This window comes from Candoia aspera, chromosome 15 (genome assembly GCF_035149785.1).
Source record: "Candoia aspera isolate rCanAsp1 chromosome 15, rCanAsp1.hap2, whole genome shotgun sequence".
Lineage (NCBI taxonomy): Eukaryota > Metazoa > Chordata > Lepidosauria > Squamata > Boidae > Candoia > Candoia aspera.
Genome location: NC_086167.1, coordinates 8,758,650 through 8,779,215, shown reverse-complemented (window position 1 = coordinate 8,779,215; position 20,566 = coordinate 8,758,650). Strand labels below are relative to the sequence as shown.

The 20,566-nt window shown below is 45.8% G+C and overlaps 1 protein-coding gene across 1 annotated transcript in view; it reads left to right on the top strand.

Moving 5' to 3' along the window:
- KSR2 (kinase suppressor of ras 2) overlaps nt 1-20,566 on the top strand; it is a 165,690-nt gene that overhangs the window by 87,656 nt on the left and 57,468 nt on the right. The window contains exons 6-11 of the mRNA XM_063315334.1: nt 3,529-3,598; nt 5,216-5,299; nt 6,340-6,407; nt 10,684-10,802; nt 18,603-18,771; nt 20,156-20,197. Of these exons, the coding sequence (XP_063171404.1) occupies nt 3,529-3,598; nt 5,216-5,299; nt 6,340-6,407; nt 10,684-10,802; nt 18,603-18,771; nt 20,156-20,197 (552 nt within the window). The remainder of the gene's footprint in view (nt 1-3,528; nt 3,599-5,215; nt 5,300-6,339; nt 6,408-10,683; nt 10,803-18,602; nt 18,772-20,155; nt 20,198-20,566) is intronic.

Below are 20,566 nucleotides of genomic sequence, written 5' to 3'. Positions count from 1 at the left end.
TGGTGATGAGCAAATGGCATTTCTGAAAATAAAGCGGCCCCTTTGTACTTATCCACACCAGATCATGAGTGGTGTAAATCAGCCGCTTTCCATGGCTCTCGGCAGATTACTTTGATTTAAGGCCTGATGGTTGAAATGTTAATTCCATGGTGGAGGCAGATGCAATGTTTTGAATCCCAGCCTAGATGTGGGAAGAGAACAGAAACTGAGTAAAGTGCAGGTAGACCTCCTAAGGGTTGAGCTGAACAACATCAGGGGCCAGGACCAGGTGAGGACTGTTGGCCCATCCAGTATTGCCTAACAAATTTTCATAACAGCTCCTGTAGTATGCCAGTAGTCCTCGCTTAACAACCATTTGTTTAGCAATGGTTCGGACTTACTATAGTGCTGGAAAACCCAACTTATGACCAGTTCTCGCACTTATCACTGTTGCAGAGTCCCCGTGGTCATGTGATTGCAATTTGGGCACTTGGCAACCAGTTTGCACTTACGACCGTCACAGCATCTCACGGTCACATGATCACCATTTTTGACCTTCCTGGCTGGCTTCTGGCAAGCAAAATCAATGGGGGAACACGTGATTCACTTAACAAGCACATGGCTCGCTTATCGACCATGTGATTCATTTAATGCCCCTTGCAAAAAAGGTCATAAAATCAGGTTGGATTCACTTAATGACCACATCGCTTAGCAACTGAAATTCCAGTCCCTGTTGTGGTTGTTAAGCGAGGACTGCCTGTCGTGAGTGATACTGGGAGTGGCAGTTTTGCAACATCTGGAGAACCACAAGTTTCTCATTTCTAGACCTTGGGCATCACGGCCCTGTGGTGGTCCTGTGGTTTTCTCTTGGTGAATTTATCGCTCTGCCGCCATACGTCAGAGAAATGGTGGTGGAAAAGGAACTTGCTAATTAACAGAAAAGTTCTACATCCTATGCTGTTCATAATACTGAATCTACCTATTTCTGGGTAAGTCATACGCCTCAGTAACAGACTCCTTCTCCAAGTATCGTAACGTCATTTAAACTGTGCCATCCCCACCTAAGGTACCAGGAGGTTTGGGAAAATCACAGAGTTTGCAGAAGGAGGAGGAGGAGGAGGAGAAAAAAGCAGATCAGCGATGAACAAAGCGGAATAAAACAGCATATTGGTTGGCAGGTGAGAGGAAACACAGAAACCTGGAGAAGGAGAGTGCAAGGGAGCGATTAAGAAAAGGACACGACGGCTGGTTTGAGGCAAAATCGCAGAGAGCGAAGCATTCTGATTCTGAAGAGGGAGCAAGCACAGGAGGGTCTGGAGCTGTTTTGGTCGTCTTCTGTTTACAGCTTTCCTCTGGGCATTTTCTTGGCCATTCCTGGAATTGGAGGGCTGGCCCTACTTGCTTCCCAACTACCTCTCAGCAACCTTTTTCTGTTGCTGCGAAAAAGAAGCCCGCTGAGTTACGTATGTATGTGTGTCTTACGCAGCAAAGGGAGCCTTAGTACCACCCAGGAAGCCTGATGCAAATGTAACCTTCCAAAATGGCATGTAATTAAAAACACCTTAACCTGCCGTACAAAGCTAGGATATGGAAGCAAACAGTGGTATTCAGAGCCTACAGAAAACGCTCCTCCCGAGCCCTTTGGTTGAGGGAGTGACTGAGGCATGTGGTAAACCCTCGGGTCAGCGCCACTGCCTGCTTGGTGGCTACAGATGGTCAAATTTCAGTGGCCCAGGTTTATATTGCTCAGAAATGGCATTTGGGTCTCTGAGAACCAATCTGATTTTCCATTGGCCCCCAGGGCCTCTGCCTTGAAAAGGAAAGATGAACTGATGCCTCGCCACAACAGTAGGCGGTCTTTTTTTAATTTGCTCTTTGAGCCAAGCCAGGTATTTATTATTGCCAGGAGAAATTTACAAGTCTGCACTGAAGGCTTTATTCTGGTGGGCCAGAAGCAGAACAGGTGGGAATGAAATGTCAAGCATCTGGACAGCCAGAGGTGTGTATTTTGATGGAATAATAATAATGATGATGGTAACGATCACAACAAATCTAACACAGCAGTGTTCAAACCACGGCACAGCAGGCATCGTGCCGGGATGGAAGGTTCTCTCCCCGTGCATCGGAGAAGGGATGCAGTGTGCCTCCACTTTGCATTTTTTCCAGTGATTCTTTTGTATATTCCAAGTCCTGCCTAAATATGGACAAACTGAGACTGAACCCACAAGAGTGGCTCAGGGGAAATTGGGTAAGGTTTGAGGTGCGCCCAGAGAGCAGCCAAGTTTTCAAAACGGAGGCTTCAGTGCTAGCTCGGCTCAGCCGTGATGAAACATTCTCTAGCCCCTGCACAGTTTCACATCTCCAGGCCCAAAAGAAAGCCAGTCCTTCGCAGTTTTTTTTCCAGCTGCTCTCACCTGCAGTCCCTACAACCATGTTCATAAAGGCCCATCAGCAACTTCTGGATATTTTCCTGGTCTCCTGGTTTAGAAGTATTGTTGAAGTTGGTGGGGGTGGGGGTGTTTAGATTGGTTGCTCTTTATTTTCAACCACTGTTCTGTCTTAAAAATCAGGAAGGGACTTCCAAAGTGCAGCAAAAGATAAAACACAGCCTATTAACTCTTTCCAATAATAATAACAATAATGGAGAAATAAAATCATAGGATAGAAACAGCACGGTTGGGAATGGGGGAGCAGGATAAATAGTGAAGCTGGCGTGGTTTCCAATGCCATCCCTGCTTCAGCCTGTGCTGGCTGGGAATTTTGGGAGCCATGGACCAACTCTAGAGGGCACTTGCCTAGAGAGGGCTGGCAGATACGATTTCTTATTATCAGTAATGTTCCAGATAACTCCCTTAATAAATCACATGTAATGAATGCCAGCTATGCCTTCGATCACTCAGGGTTCTGAGTTTCTGCTTGTAATATACATGTAAGTAGAATTCAATGCTTGGATGCTGTAGTTCTCGGATATATAATTCACCAGATCGCCTCTCCCGTTCCTAAATTTTACTCTTTGTGTGTGTGTGCGTGTGTGTGCACGCTAAAAGTTTCTGAATAATATTACCTAATATTTTTAGTATAAATCAGGTGGACTATTCATGTTCTTATTGCCAAAGTCATACATTTTTTAATGTGAGTGTAATCGCTGGCTGATTTCTTACCTGTGCTGTTCTTGGGTAGCCAAAACAACACCACTGTTTTGGTGGAAAGGAGGAAACCATCAACAGATTTGGGGGAGTTCAGAGACTTGCAAAAATGCAGAACCATGACGGAAATGTCGGGGAGGGGGCATACTAATCCAGCAAGGGCAGCATGTTTAGTAAGCATGAAGCATTCACTTACTGTTGGGAGGAGGGATTGGAATCCAACAGTTGGACCGGGAAAAGGGAATGAAAATCCTGGATGAAGACATGCCTTGTAAATGTATTTGTTTCCCAAAAGAATCAGAAAACTGTCACCACTGGCCCCTAATCCTCTCTACGGCAGAAGGGAAAGCAAATTTTCCTATTTAGTCATTGTATTCTTCTGTTCCTCCTCCTCTGTCTCCAGATACACTCCCAGTACCTCGCTGGTCCCCACAGATTCCTCGACGGGATCTCGGAAACTCAATCAAACACAGGTATAACAAATATTCAGGAGGCACCTGTAGGGTCACGGTAGAGATCGTTATTGTATTTTCCTCTGCTGGCTGAAAATCAGAAGTTTATCACTAATGAAAGTGCCCCATCCACTTGCCCTCTGCCTCTGGGGGCTCAGGGTCAGAAAGGGTGTTGCGCCAGGGTCAGTCACGGCTGAGCAGCTGGCAAGGCACCAGTTCTGCGTCAGGAGAATTCCCTGGTGATGGGGTACAAACCTGCCCCTGTGAGCTTTTCTCCATTCCTCCTTTCTTTTCCCAGTCTTAAATTCAGGTCCTCCTGGTTTTGCATCAGTTTAGGGGTTTCTTGGGGAGAAGGAAAAAGGATGGATTTCTTTAGGCTAGAGAGGGGAACACATGTTTCTTCAGCTTCTCTTACCATTATATACGTTGGCTGGAGCTGTTTGGAATTGTACTTTGCTCTGGCCTCAGATTCCCCATCCCTGCTGTAGACCATCTCATGCACCTTCAGGTCTTCACTCCCACCACAACAGGTGACAGCAGCTGGTCATTTCAATAAGCTCCCCGCTATGGTCAGTACTGCCCTGTGTTTTATTTACAGCGTCTGATTTTCTCTGCTCTGTCCTGGAAGACGGAAGGATAGGAAAGCCCTTGAGATGAGGAAGTGAAGTTCAATTCACAGTACTTCGTGATACTTCTAGACGAACCATTCCTTTGGGCCTAACACAAGGGTTAGAGCACAGCACCTGCAGGGGTCAAAGGAGAGAATCACCTCCTCCAATTGTGCCTGGGGCTTAAAAGATGGTCAAATTTCATGAGGTCACCAAATCTCACAAAAGATTTTTGAATGAAGCAGCTGAATCTTGTGCAAGAACCTATTAGGAATTTAGCATTCTTGCGCAACACCTCACCAAAATCTCATGAGAATGGGGAAGATTGAGGAAGGTGTGGCCGTCCCACCAAATCATGCGATGGGGGCTCACGCCTGAGAAGGCTGCCAAGCCCTTGGCTAAGAGAAAGTTCAGGGCTTTTAGAATCATCTCCTTCCTAATTCCTGCATATTGACCATCTAAGGATAGCTATTTATATCCTCCTTGTGTGCGCTCAACAGATATCACTCAGTCTTCAGCTTTCTGGCATCGCTGTTATTGGTAGCTATGGATACTTGGGGACAGAAAAATAAAATAATAGTCCAAACCCTCCGTAATCACAGTAAGCATCAGAAGAAAATGTGTGCGCAAAGTTACTCCAGGTGGTGCCGTCTATCAGGGGCACTAGCGTGTTCTGTACTGAAACTGAATTTCAGGCAACCTAATGTTCTGTGGGTCTGGGGGATTTACTGGATGCAGAAAAGGTGAGCAAAGTTCCCAATTGCCATCTTTGCCCTGGGGGACATATAATTTGTCTGACACACTCCAAACTCCCACTTGCGTTAAATACTAACAGCAGGACTAATGAAATTGATTTGCATTGGCTTGCTAAAACAAAATCAATAAGTAATTCTGATTTGGGTGATGGGGCGGTAGGGCTGCAGAAATCATGGAAGAGTTATTCAATAAGAAATGCTCTCATCCGGAGAAGAAGAAGCTTTTACAGACTTAATAGAGGTCAATTTCTCTCTCTCTCTCTCTCTTTCCCCAGGTTTTCCACAAAGTATTGGATGTCCCAGACATGCACTGTCTGTAGGAAAGGAATGTTGTTTGGGCTGAAATGTAAAAACTGCAAGTACGCCTCCTTTTTTTTTGTAGGTTGCACATTCCCCAGACACCTAATATAGCAAACTGTGGCAGATGGGTTTTGCTGTCCTCTGCTGCAGATATCTAGCCCTTCATATATCTCCCTAGAGACAAATGCAACTCCAGAACATAAGAGGTTGGGTATTTGTTTCCTCCACCCCAGGCCCAAAAGATAGAAAATGATTTCTATAGACTAAGCCTCTTCCAGAAAGTATTCCCAGCAGTAACATATGGCTGCGAGAGCTGGACCATAAGGAAGGCTGAGAGAAGGAAGATAGATGCTTTGGAACTGTGGTGTTGGAGGAAAATTCTGAGAGTACCTTGGACTGCAAGAAGATCAAACCAGTCCATCCTCCAGGAAATAAAGCGAGAGTGCTCACTTGAGGGAATGATATTAAAGGCAAAACTGAAGTACTTTGGCCACATAATGAGAAGACAGGACACCCTGGAGAAGATGCTGATGCTAGGGAGAGTGGAAGGCAAAAGGAAGAGGGGCCGACCAAGGGCAAGGTGGATGGATGATATTCTAGAGGTGACGGACTCGTCCCTGGGGAAGTTGGGGGTGTTGACGACTGACAAGAAGCTCTGGCGTGGGCTGGTCCATGAAGTCACGGAGTCGGAAGCGACTGAACAAATAAACAACAATAGACTAAGCCATCCATTTTTGGTAGTGGGTGCATAAAACTTCTTACTGACACTCTATGAGTTTAGAGATGCATTGACAATGCCATAAAAAAAGCCTAGATCAAGATTGGGGGCAGGGGGGTGGGGAATGAGTAAATTGCATTTGGGATCTTTCCACTGATATTTGTCAAGGCTGGGCCTTTGACATCAGAGAGCTGGAAATACTGATTTTGCCCAACCAGCCCTCTCTCCAGCTTGATCTAGAAGCCTTTGAAGCCCTATAAAGAAATGCCACTGCATTTGTTCTAGAAGGGCAGTGACCCTGTTTGATGACTTCAAAATCCAACTCTCCCCTTCCAGGAGCTAAACCTCAAGTCAACTGTTCTTCTGCTCGATTTTTCTTAGGCTAAAGTGCCACAACAAATGCACCAAAGAAGCCCCACCGTGTCACCTGCTGATCATCCACCGTGGAGGTAAGAGCTACTACAGCTGGGCTTCTCATTGCATTTGAATCCTAGAACAAAACACGACAGTGGCCTTTCCTAGCTTCTGGCTACAAACAGTCCCCACCCCCTGCACCTTCATATATAAATCCCATTTCACTTCTCACGGTTTCCAAAACCTTTGATTCTTGTTCTTCCTCTTTGCAACAGCTGCTTCCTATTTCTACCACACTTCTGTGTGGTGAAGGGTCCCCTGTGCAAGCACTGAGTCACGTCTGACCCTTTGGGGGGATGCCGCTTTCACGACATTTTCTTGGCAGACTACAGAGTGGGGTGGCTTGCCGTTGCCTTCCCCGGTCGTCACCTTCCCCAGCAAGCTGGTGCTCATTTTGCTGACCTCGGAAGGATGGAAGGCTGAGTCAACCTGAGCCAGCCACCCGAGGATCCAGCTTCCGCTGGGATTGAACTCGGGTCATGGGGAGAGTTTCGGTTGCAATACTGCCGCCTACCCCTCTGCGCCACACGAGGCCTTCTCACAAATTCTAGAAGAAAGAGTTCTGGTCTTAGTGAAATTCTCCTCCCCATTTGATAGCTCCAGGTGGGCAGGCTCTAGGTAAGAATTTGGAGAGGATCTATCTTTAAGGACGCAATGATTGGGGGCTCCTTGCTTTCTTCTTTTTATATGACAACAAGGACCAGGAAGATGCTGCAAAGCATGGTTGCTGGGATACTGGGGTGAGGGGGTGGAGAGATAAAAGAAAAAAGCCATTGGTTGTCAATATTTAAAGGTAAGGCTACTTCTTCCCCATAATGAAAAGTTTTACTCCGACAGTTTTCTAAAAACATTTATAGGGCATCGACTAGAATATCCTTTGAGAGGCAGTTTGGTGTAGTGGTTAAGGCAGTGTTTCTCAACCTTGGCAACTTGAAGATGTGTGGTCTTCAACTCCCAGAATTCCCTAGCCAGCGTGCTGGCTGCGGAATTCTGGGAGTTGAAGTCCATACATCTTCAAGTTGCCAAGGTTGAGAAACACTGGGTTAAGGCATCAGGCTAGAAACCAGGAGACCCTGAATTCTAGTCCTGCCTTGGGCACAAAGCCAGCTGGGTGACCTTGGGCCAGTCACTTTCTCTCAGCCCTAAGAAGAAGGCAATGGCAAATCACTTCTGAAAATCTTGCCAAGTAAACTGCAGGGACTTGTCTAGGCAGTTTCCAAGAATTGGACACAATTAAATATATTAAAAAAAAAAAGACTGTCCTTTGGTTCTTCTTTCTTCTGGATCCTGGTTAAATAACCTAGGCTTTATTTTGCTGAGTGTGCAGTACACCTTCTCAAATTTTCAGCTTGCATTCCTTGCTGTCTCCACTTCTCTGGAGGCATCTGTAGAGATTGCCAAGATATATGAGTGCCCAGTCGGATGCTTGAATAGGGATCTATACATTTGCCTGAAAGAGTCTCTTCCAAGGTGGCCCTCTTGGCAGGTATATCAGATTTCATTGAGTTCCATAGTCTTTCGCAACCTGATTTACAGAATGCAGTAAACTATGATTAGTTCAATCATGATTTGTTGAATCAAACATAATTAGCTGAACATGCAGGAAACCAAGAACCTTGGCGTGAAAACTGCAGCGGTTGAGTTCACAGAACACACGGAGCCACGCCATGCATGCCCATCAAGGCAAGGCTTAATGAGCTGTATGAACTCCCAGCATCTTTCCCCATTGGCTGTGCTGGCCAAGACAGTTGGGAGTTGTACTTCAGAAGCACCTGGAGGGCTGCAGGTTGTCCTTCTGTAGTATCAGCCCAGAATCATCTGACCTGATATAACAAATCTCCCCTATGTCCCTTCCCAGGCGCTTGCCAGGGGCACATTTACTTGTCCCCTAAAAAAACTTGCTTGGGGTAGGGGAATTACTCTCTGGAAAAACGGCCCCCTTCTTGGCAGGGGCAGCTTCATACGTACGGAGGAGAAGACTCTCAGGCCCCAGAAGGAAGACTTCTCTCCTGAGCAGCAGCACTTCCATTTCATTAAAGCTTCTCATGCCAAGGCGGTTACCTAGAGGGGGAAAGCTGGAACATCCAGGCTCAGAAAGATGCATTTCATTTAGCTATAATGAGGCTGTCACCATTTCCAGCTTCCACAGTGTACCTTCGCTGAGAATATAGTAGCTACTATTGGTTTGTGAGCTCTGCTTTGGTGACCTTGGTGCCTAAGAAAAGAGCAGGCCTCAGTTGTCCTATATCCGGCTCTTGTTGAGGGTTCAAGGTCCAAACCTCATTGCAACTTCTTCCAGTGCGTAATCTAGGGTGCAGCATATTGCTAATGGCCGCTGCAATCACAGATTATACTAAACCATGGCTTGTTTAGCTATGGCTTACTGAATAAACCACATCTGGCCAGCTTCACATAACATACAAAGCCATCAACTAAACAAACCAAACAAACCGTGTTATGGCTTAGTATGTTTTACGAGCCAGGGCTATCTGGGAGCTATTTCTGCTCCTCCTCATCTCTGCTGCTGCTGCTACACATAATTATAAACAATCAGTGGGCCCTTTTCACAAATTATAACCAATTTAGGGATTTTCAGTTTGATCTAGTGGTTAAGGCACCAGGCTAGAAACCAGGGGACCGTGAGTTCTAGTCCTGCTTTAGGCATGAAAGCTGGCTGGGTGTCATGAGTACTCATGGCGAGCAGGAGGGGGCCTCTATCCAGGTGGGAAAACGCATGCATAGTACTGAGGAATTAAGCAGCCATTCAAAGAGACACAGATCAGACCCGCCTTAACTTTTGGGGTTTATCTGTCTGGGTTTTTCCCACGCTTCTTCAGTTTGTTAGGATTCTGTTTAAAGTAGCAGTAATAAACACTAGAGACCTACTCCTCGTCTCAGTGTGATTCCTGACTGTTAGGACACTGGGTGACTTTGGGCCAGTCCCTCTCTCTCAGCCCAACTCACCTCACAGGGTTGTTGTTGTGGGGAAAATAAGAGCAGGAAAAAGTATTAGGTATGTTCCCCGTCTTGAGTTATTTATAAAAATAATAAAAGTGGGATAAAAAGATCTAAAAAAAAGTTAGACAAAAGAAAAATCAGTCAAGATAAGCAAGGCTGGAGAACTTGATCTGAAGGAGGTGCTTAACACCCCAGTATGTCTACTGAAAGGCCAATTTCACTTAATTCACTGGGGACTTGTATGAAGTCAACAGAAGTAGGACCAAAGCCTGAATGAAGAGTCAAAGGAGGAGCATCAGATGCTGAATGAAAATGTACCCCCACAATAGGACACCGTAAGCAATGGTGGTGCAGACAAAAACGTAATGGATGTGATGTTCATCTGAAGATGGGCACCAGCAAAGCAAAGTGTTCAGAGAAAGGATATATATTGTGGAAGAAGTTGGATAGTGAGGAAGAAGGGGCAATTTTAAAGAATCTGAAAGTGGGAAGAGATTTGTAAAAAATAAATGCCATGCAACTGGGAATCTTGGATGAGACTCCAGGTCCCAAGATGGGCTGAAATATTAGGGGAAAAGATCCTTGGCATCCACAGTAGGTTTTCACGAAGGGGACAGGAACCCTGCCACAGCCTGGAGTTCAACTTCTTAATTAACCATCTGGAAAGGGCAGCCAACGGGTTGATGGAACAAAATGATTCGCAGAGGGTCAGGCCATAGCAGACTATAGAATATTACACAAAAGGATCTCACAAAAGTTGTGGTACGGCGGCCAAATGGTAGAAGTCATAGGGGTTATTGGAGTCCAGACTGATAAAGGGCAAAGAAATATTCATCTCATGTAAAGGGTCCAAAGGATTCATGCAGACCAGGCAGAATCTTTCCCAGGGACAAGGTGGCTTTTGTGACTTATGAAGAGGGCGCAGAGTGCAGTGTGAGAACAGCCCGGAGAGCAGGGAAAGAACTGGAGTGACTCTGTCATGTACCGCAATCTCCCACGCATGTACTTAGTCTTCCTGTGTGTGAGTTTTGTCATCCTTAACCTCTGAGAAGTGCCAGGTTGGAAGAGGAAGCATAGCTCAGGGACAAACAACATTTTTGTTGCTTCATTTTACAAAAAGGATTTGTTAGTTTTATACTCTTCCCCGTTTCCTCCTGAGCTCAAAATGACATTTATCAGACCGCCAAACTTAATTACCAGATTACACTAAAATTGTGGTGTTTCAGGGGAAGGTATTCATAAAATTATAGCTTGCTAAGTGTGGAATATCTTGTTCTGCCTCTTCCTTTATTTTTATTTTCCTGTTCTCCAGCCTTTTCTCTTTCTCTCTCTCTCTCTCTTTTTTTGATTCAGCAAGATTAGTCCGGACAGAATCTGTGCCATGTGATATTAACAATCCACTGCGGAAACCCCCCAGATACTCAGATCTGCACATCAGCCAGACACTCCCCAAAACCAACAAAATCAACAAGGTGAGATGTTGCAAAGTCACACAGCCATGGAGTTTCTCTCTGATTTAGTCTTACAGGTAATGTAATAGAAAGTGAATTAGGGACTGCAGTGATTCTAACTCCCCCCCCCCCCCCGTAGAAAGCAGTGGATCTAGAACATGGATTTAGAACGTCAGTGGTTTAGGGTTCAATCCTGTTATGACTACAGTGGATTGACAGGAAGGGCCTGTGCCTGGAAATCTAGAGAACTGGTGAACACGACAGAACAGAAAATACACCATAGCAAATCCTCTGTTTCTTGTATACGAAGGTTTCTAGGATTCTGAGTTTTTTTGCAACCTAAAAGAATATAGCACATTGATCACCTACTCTGCAGTTTAAGATGATGAGGTGCTTCATGCACTTTGCTAAGTCAGCTTTGTTGAACCAAGGTTTGTAGAATAAACTACAACTGGTTATTTGTGTACAATGAGGTAAAGGTAAAGGTTTCCCTTGACATGAAGTCCAGTCATGTCCGACTCTAGGGGGCGGTGCTCATCTCCGTTTCAAAGCCGAAGAGCCGGCGTTTGTCCATAGACACTTCCTCCATGGTCATGTGGCTGGCATGACTAAACGGAACACCGTTACCTGCCCGCCAAAGCGGTGCCTATTCATCTACTTACATTTGCATGTTTTCGAACCGCTAGGTTGGCAGGAGCTGGGACTAGCCATGGGAACTCACCCTGCCATGCGGATTCGAACTGCCGACCTTCCGATCGGCAAGCTCAGCAGCTCAGCGGTTTAACCCACAGCACCACCGCATCCCCCCATTTGTGTACAATATGTAATATGTAATCATAAATTGTGGTTTACAGAACTCTGGGGCTGGGTTCATTATGGCACTTTAAATCAAACCAAATGAAAGCCATTACTTAACATGTTCATGAACTCAGCCTGTTTGTCCTTTGGTCAGGAGCACTGACAGTTAACCACACTTCGCAAGTCACAGTGGCTGAGTTCAGCCACTGAACTCAGATCGAATTCTAATGTCTCTCTTCATCTCAGTCCCCACAAGTCTCCACCAATTTGTCTGATTAAATATTTGCTAGGCTTGTAAAGCAAAATCAGATCTTCATATTATAATAAACCTTCTAAAGCAGTGTTTCTCAACCAGCATGCTGGCCAGGGAATTCTGGGAATTGAAGTCTACCCATCTTAAAGTTGCCAAGGTTGAGAAACATTGTTCTAAAGGGAGAGGGTTGGGGCCAGCCAGTTTCTTTTAGAGTCTCCTAAGCTTAATGAAGAGAGCCAGTTTGGTTTCGTGGTTAAGGCACTGGACTAAAAACCAGGAGACTGTGAGTTCTAGTCCTGCCATAGGCACAAAGCCAGCTGGGTGACCTAGGCCAGTCACTTTCTCTCAGCCCTGGAAAGGAGGCAATGGCGAACCACTTCCGAAAAACCTTGCCATGAAAACTGCAGGGACTTGTCCAGGCATTCTCTGAGAATCAGACACGATTGAACGGATTAAAAAAAAAAGCTTAATCCGGTATGTTTCACCACAATAGAGGAACGCTTTTCCACAGTGGCTTTAATTCCCTAGAGCACTTCTCCCTATGAACCTCCAGCCTCTGTTGCCCTGTTTAGGTGGCTGTTTGCTCAGCCTGAAAAGAGGCGAGAAAGACAAGTGGGCATCAGAGCCCAAGAAGCACTTAGCGTGACATCATTGAATGAAGACCCTGCTTTAAGACTAACAAACGAAAAGACCCTTCCTTTTGTGGCAAAAGCTGCTTGTGGCGCTTGATCGTGGAGCTGGGACTGGGGAGGAAAGAGGCAGCTGGCCAAGCCGTGCTGCGGCTGGGGTCAGCCAGGAGCCACCATGAAATTAAACCATTAAGGGAGGCCAAGGTTGGATTCACAACTCTGCTTCTGTGCCAGCAAATTCTAAGAAGCACCGGCAGTAGCTGGGGCATGGTTGTCATAACTTGGGACATTAGAAGTCTGGCCAAAAAAAAAAAAAACCAGATTTCAGAGTTCAGATTGAAACAGACTGTACAGTTTCAGATAATTGCCTTTCCTAAATGTAGCCTTTGATACCTTATGTTTCAGGTGTGTGTTTGTTATAAATAAATATCACTAATAGTACTAGGAGCTGTAATATGAATCAGTGTACAGGTAGTCCTCACTTAACAACCATTCATTTAGTGATGGTTCGGACTTAACACGGTGCTGAGAAAACCGACTTATGACTGATCCTCACACAACTGTCGCAACGTCCCCACAGTCACATGATCATGATTTGGGTGCTTGGCAACCAGTTCACATTTATGCCTATTGCAGTGTCCTGTGGTCATGTGATCACCATTTTCGACCTTCCTGGCCGGATGCTGGCAAGCAAAATCAATGGGGAACTGTGTGATTCACTTAACAACTACATGGTTCACTTAATGCCTGTGGTGATTTGCTTAACAACACTGCAAAAAAGGTCGTAAGATTGGGTTGGATTTGCTTAATGACCACTTCGCTTAGCAACCGAAATTCGTCCCCACTGTGGTCGTTAAGTGAGGACTACCCTTACTTGATTTGTAAACTGCTAGTAAGTGTTTAAAGAATTCTCTGCTCAGGTTTGGGGAAGGAGCAGAAAAGCGGGCGATGTCGCTTCACTTTTTTAAGAGTGAGGGAACCAACCCTCTCGTTTCTCATCTTGTTCTTTCATCTCACTGTGTGGTCTACCAGATTACAGTTTGATCTTAGTGCTTTAAAGCTGCACCTGCTGCTAACTGTGTTTTAGCATAGAAATGGGAGTGGTTAGGTTGCTCCACCTTTCAAATTTTACTTCCCTGTTTCTTACGTTATTTGGGATCTTGTTTATAGGGTTGTCTGGATGAACACTGATTTGGCGCTTCTCTTTTCCATTAAAAAAAAAACGCTTTAGAAAGGGGAAAAGTGATTTTTCTGAATAATACAAGGAGTAGCTAACTGACAATGCTGGGAGAAGGATGGAAATGCTTTTATGGATGGATGATGTTAACACTGGCCAGTCAGTGCTATGGAACTCTGTCCTTGCCTGAAACCCTAATTCAATTTCCCCTGAGCTTAGTCTGGGGGAGACTAAGTTGTCGGGAGTCGGGCGGTGTACAAATTGAATTAAATAAATAAATAGATGGAATTACATGGGCATCTCTGGGGAGAAAGGCAAGCGATAGTACATGCATCATTTCCTTAACGTTGTAACGACATATGTGATATCCTAATGGTGTCTGGTGGCTGCCTGCGCATGCATTTATATGTGCCTGGGTTGCAGCAAGTGGGGTTCCCAACATTGGACTGGTTGCTGAAAATATGCATGATCAAACACACCCCTCCAGATTAAAAGGGGTAGAGGTCACAGCAGTCAAAGTTACATCAAGCCTGTTGACCGGAAAGTTAAAAATCTCAGGCTCCGTGGACAAAGTGCTTGAGAATTTCCATCTGCGTTTGGAAACGAACCAGGCTGACGTCACCTCATAATGTAATGTGCAGATTGTTTCATCCTGCCAGTTTCATTCCACTCCAAATTGTGCCATAGATTTTTTTTTTAATTTTATTTTTAAAATGTGTCCCTGAAAAATAATCTGGGGGCTAAAGTAGGTCTGAAAGGGTGTTCTTGTCTTGAAAAGCCAGTCAGCTGTGCTTTAGCAATAAAATACATCCTTTCCAAAGCTTCTCTTTGGATTTGTTTGTTTGTTTGAAGAAAAGAAACAGATTCTTGCAGGGACTTGAAAGTTCTGAATGGCAGAAACTTTTGAAACAGATCTGAAGAAAAAAAGCAGTAATAAACTTATCCATCCCTCCTTAATGAACGGCCTCATCAAAATCTCTGCAACTCCAAGGGAAATGACTTCGTGGCCCTGTGGGGCACAAACAAACAAACAAACAAACCAGCAAACCACTTTCCTTGCCTGCCATGGAAACAAGGCCTGCAACAAAAGTGCAGAGGAATGGAGATGAAATTGGCCAGTACCTCTTTTTTTTTCCTGCTTTGAAATAGTATCACCCAGTTTTCTTGCTGGTCTGTTCAGCCATCTGCTGGGCCAGAGCTCTGCAGATGGCTTTTTGGATTTCCAGACATGCCTGCCAATTCAACTCCCAGAGGGGCTGGTATAGATATCAGCAAATCTGGTAGATGCTAAATGGAAACCTGTTGGGGGCTGGAACAAGAAGGGCCTGGGAGCGGTGAGCTGCCTCAGCAGAAGAAGAATCTAGTGGTGCCTCCGCTTCCTTTGGGAAGGAAGCAGAGGGAAAAGGATAGAGAAGCGATGCGTATCAGAGGGATCCAGCGTTTGGAAGTGATGCAGTCATTGCATGGGATGCAGATCAAACCCTGCCACCTGACAATTCCTTGTTTTCAAGCTCCAGTGATTGGCAGGCCGTGATGTGAACTTGGGGTAGGGGAAGGTACCCAGTGCCATTCCAAGAGCAGATGAGGCCCTTTGTGATGGAGCTGAGCAGACCAAAAGAGCTGAGCATAAAGATCTTTTTAGCAGCATCTTCGTCTAGAGCTGGAACAAGTTAACTTTCCTCTTACCTTCTGAAAATCCGGGTCCCCAGAGTTTGTATGTTTATTTTTTAAAATCCAAGCTTTTTCTACAGTGGCCAGACTGAGAAAGCAGCAGATTTCTGACAGCCACCAGAATGCCACGTGAAAACTTGTCGCTGGCTACATCAGCAGCTCAAAATAGAGGGCCCTGACATGCAAACAGTTTTAAGTCTTATTTGCATCTAGTTTGCATTCCACCTGCCTGGCATTTGTATAAATCACTCTTCCCCCACCCCCTCCCTGCTACTCCTCCAGCCTCACTCTCCCTTTCATTTCTGGAATGCGCAACAATATGGTATGAACTAAAGGGGGGATCAGGACCTTTAAACCAGATTGTCTTTAGCAGAATCCCTGGCTGCCATTTTCCAGCAAGGTCCTGTGCTTGTCCCGTGGCAAGAACAAAGTTCAGCGTTTGTGGACTCCTGTGGCTTTGGTTGCAATCTAGAGTGACAGCAATAATCTTTTACATACTAAACGGAGCAAAACAGCAGTCTTTCCATTATTTCTAAGTTATCCTGCTTCTTGGAGGTAGGGCAGGAAGAGAGAGGTTGCCTGAGAGAGATGGACTGCAAAAAGCTTTCTTTGATTTGGATGTGTGTCTCTGGATGCCAGGATAAAGGGGGTGGGGGGGTGGGGGACCAAATTACTTGTGTATGCCTAGATTTGTATATTTGAGGCATTGCACGTGATGTAGCACCATATTCCAGAATGTTGGGAAACCTGTTCATTTTCAGGTACGTGTGCATCTAGTTGATCAAGGCAAGGGATGGGAAATGTTGGCCCTCCAACTAATTTCAAAAGGCAATTCAAAGCAGCCAGTTCAAGCACTGACAAAAACGATCCGTGCCTGCTTGCAACTTGCTGAGCAAAAAGAAGAGGGAGGATGTATCAGAAGGAGATGGTATCCCATCTGTTTTTTGCTCCAGCTGTAGGGCCAGGATGGGGAGAAACAGGCTGAAGCTCAACCCTGGAGAGACCAAGTGCGTTTGGGATCTCCCAGTTCTGGAGACTTACCATTTTGAGTTCTGAATGGGGTAGCATTCCGCCAAGACAGAGCAGACATGCAATCTGGGAACTCCTAGACTCTTGGTTTCTGCTCGAGAAGCAAGTGGTAGCCATGCCTAGAGGGGCACAAATCTTTGTTGCATGTATCCATTTTGTGCACCGATTGCACCCATTCCCAGATTGGGAGGTCCCACTCATACATCAGTCACCTCCTGTCTGCATTATTGCGATGCACTGTGCATGGACCTCTCTTGAAGACCATTCAGAAGAGCAGCTGGTCCAGAAGGGGGCTGCACAGGTGTCTCCACATGCCCATGTAACACCTCTTCATCATAAACTGCACTAGCTCCCAGTAGGCTTCCAAATACAAACCTCGGTGCTGGTTCCCACCTATAAAACCCTTCATGGCCGAGGGCTGGTTTGTTTGTGGCACCACCTATCCCCAACAATCTTTGCTCATCCCACCAATGCTGGCAAGGTGGCTGTACTCTGGGTTCCCTCTATTAAACAATGCTACCTAAAAGCAACTAGGAAGTGGGTCTTCTCTGTCACGGTTCCTGCCCTCTGGAAGCGCATTTCCCCCAACCCCAAAGATCTTGATGGCCCAACTCTGCTGGCCTTCCGAAAGCTTCTGAAGAGCTGGTTCTTCTCCTGGCATTGGGCCAGGCTGTTTGGGTGAGCTTGCCTTGGTGTTGTGCAGTATGTTTCTGAGTCGCCCCGAGTGCTTTCGTTAAAACTTGCCTTTTGAAATTGATCCTATTTATTGTTGGTTATTTTTAATTGCTTGTGGGCAGCCCTATCTATTTAAATAAGAAAGAAAGAAAGAAAGAAAGAAAGAAACCTCTGGTTGATTAACCTTTAACCCTCCCCTGGACTACAAAACAGGATCCCATTGGGCTAAGGCTTCAGGAGTCAGAATCGCTTGGCCCCTGCTAAGGATTTGGTCTTGTTGGGCAGAGGAGAACTCTGGCTTTGCTCTTCATCCTTTGCTTCCTCTTTGACTGCTCTGTTCTGACATCTGGGGACTGCAAGGCGGAGCACCTAAAGCCCCCTCTCTCAGCACAGTCCAGAGTCTGGTGAAAGAGGGCAAGTGAAGAGGCCGGGATTGCTCTGCTAAGAGAAGATTGCGGACAGATGGGGACATGCCTGAGGCTGCCTCCCCACCCCCCACCCCGAATCAATCTGAAGCTCCCCCCGTCCTCTGCTAGCTCCATCAGCTCTCTTTGCCTGTGTTAGGAGCTCTTTTCCACCGTGGCGTTATCAAACAGTTGGCAGGCAGTAGCCCCATAGAGCTGCATTAAGGATGTGCAGTGTTGTGCAAAGCTCCCGTCTGTCACCCCTTACCACAAAATGCCCTCGGTTGCCCCTTTAAGTTAAATGGCCCATGAGGAATGATCGATGGGGAATAACCGGAGCCAATCTGGATTCTCCAGAGGACAGGAGGGGCTTTCCCGGCCTCCCTTTTCTCCACCCCAAGTATCTCCACCCCAAATACCTTAGACTTCTCCTGCTGCCCAGGTGGAGCTTTACACGCTGGAGCACCAGCTGGAGCATTACTATCCAAGTAATTTCTCACTCCGTGGGCAAGACGAGGAGAGACCTGGGCAGCCTCCTCACCAGTTAAAGAAACCCTGATGCCTCTCTTTCGTGCTTGGGTGGCTTTTTGTAGAAATGTTCACACAGAGCTGGAAAAGCTGCAGCCCAGCTCCTTCCAGGAGACGGGCAATCCCAATAAAGAGTTTAATGACACCAGCCTCCTCAGTTGCTTGGGTGAATAAAACCACTAAACTAAGCGAAATGAATAAAATAGTAAACCAGCCTGAGGACGGAGGCCTTTTGAAAGGGAAGAGGACAGATGTGGGCATTATGTTATGCCCCAGGTACAGAGACAGGATGTTACTAAAAGGAGAACATCTGCCAAGGAGATCCAGTCATTCTGGGATTGATGATCTGTTAGTTTGCCTTGTGGTTTTACTCTTCCTCAATGAGTTAAAAACTTAGTAATGTTTTGGACACGTGCCTCTGCAAACTGTTGCACAGACAGTGAAAGAAGATGAGAAGCTGCCTTACCAGACATTGGTCCACCTAGACCAACCCTGAGATGCAACAAGACTCCAGGCAGTTTTCCTTGCTCTCCCCAAAGATGTCTAATTGCCATATAGTTCCTTCTGAGTCAAAAGGGTCTTCTGGAGAAGCCCAGACTGGAGACATTCAGGGCTGCTTGCTAAGGGCTCACCAGATTGTTGTTCCTTCTCTTGTAGGACCACATTCCAGTGCCCTACCAGCCTGACTCCAGCAGTAATCCCTCCTCGACAACGTCATCCACACCTTCTTCACCAGCTCCCCCCCTGCCACCCAGTGCCACACCGCCTTCGCCCTTGCATCCTTCCCCGCAGTGCATGCGGCAACAAAAACAGTTCAATTTGCCAGGTACCTAACGGGATGTCTTTTAGTAATAATTCAGTCACTATTGTGTGCAGCAGCCCATTCTTGCCAGTGGCCTCAGGGTCTTCAACCGATCAAGGTCCTGCTGATGCCTCTGAGTGAGCTAGCAAACCCCTTTTGCGCTTGCCTCATGAGATATTTATTACCTGGTCATCTGGGGAAGGGAATTTAAGTTTAGCATGAAGTTTAGTTGAACGATGGAGCTTGCCAGAAGGTAACGCTGGACGCTGTCTTTTAAAAAAACAATGAAAAGCTATGATCCCACGTTGGTCTTGGTGGCTAGCACCCTGTTTCCAATTTTGGGAAATGGTTTCTGAATGGGATCTCTGACAGATCTGCCTGAGAAGCCAGTCCCTTGCGGTCTAAAACAGCAGCAAACGAAAGGGGAAGGGAAGGGAACAGAGGGGGAGGAAGGCTGAGCACTAGTTCTGAAGTTAAAGGAAAGTTCACATATTCTATTTACTCAGACCAAAGGTATCTGCTTTATCACTGGATTAAGCTACTGTCAGCGCTAATGTACCTCTGTTCACCAGTCATCATTCCAAAATGATTTTGGGCTGCTCCAGCATTAGCATTTGACAAACTTTTTTGAAATTCTCTGCTTCCCACAAAGCCACACGGACATTGCTTAAAACTGAGAGTCACGGGAATTAGGCTATCCAGCTAAAATGTTCAGGGACGAGACTCCAAAATGTCTGAACTTAACAGATGGATTTTGCTGTTCTCAAAACCAATCTTTGGGTTTTGCTTATAGTGAGCTTTTGTTTAAAAAAAAAAAAAAAAGGTTTTGCTTCACAGAAACATTTGCACCCAGCGGTCAAGCTGGAGGTTTATTCCAGATGCCCACTGAGCGAACTCACCGGAGCTAAACTATGTCAGTTTGCATCCCTAAAAACCATTAAGCATTGCCCCGGTTTTTTAGAGAGCCAGTTCAATTTGTGGGCTCACCCCTGGGTCCTGGCAAAAATTTGGGGAAGTTACAGAAGTGAAATTCACCAAAGGTCAACCCTTTTTTGTGCAAAGAGGAATACCACAAGAAATGGAATGCTTGTGGATGAAGTGACTGCTGTAGAAATATGCAGAGAATATTCCTTTTAAAGGGTACTGTAGCACAGAGTGGTCTTTTCTAGTCCTGGCCACCAAGATACCGAAGCCCAGACTCAGACACACTAGTGGGATAACTGTGGCCCAACTTACATACCAGGCACCAATCTTGAGGGAAAGTATGGCATAAATCATAGAATCACAGTGATTATTCAGAACAGAGGCCTCGCTATTCACTTATTCCTCGTAAATTTCCTTTGGGGGGAGATGACCGGTGATAAAATTTGACAAGTAAATAAATAAAATCATGTGTTCACTCTTCCAGCTTCCCACTATTACAAGTACAAGCAGCAATTCGTTTTTCCAGGTAAGCGTTCACAAGCAATGACAAGATGAGCCTCTGACAGGAAGGCGGTTAGAGAATCAGAAAGTCTCTACCTGCACGTACACAGGGATATATTGTTGTCAATGGAAAATAGATCCATTGCTGGAATTCTTGTAATCCCATCCTTTCTGCCGCAATAAATCTTGCTAAAGAGAACTCCATGAGCCACATGTTGGCTTTAGGCTTCTGCCGAACACCCTGGTAAAGTGTGTCCCACTGACTCCAGAAAAAAAAGAAAGGAAGTAGCAGTTGGAATATAAGGAAGGGGTGATGGGGAGCACCTGCACCAGGCTGTGCTCTGCTTAATTCTTTTGCAGCGGGCCAACCCATTAAAATCATTTCCCCATTAGT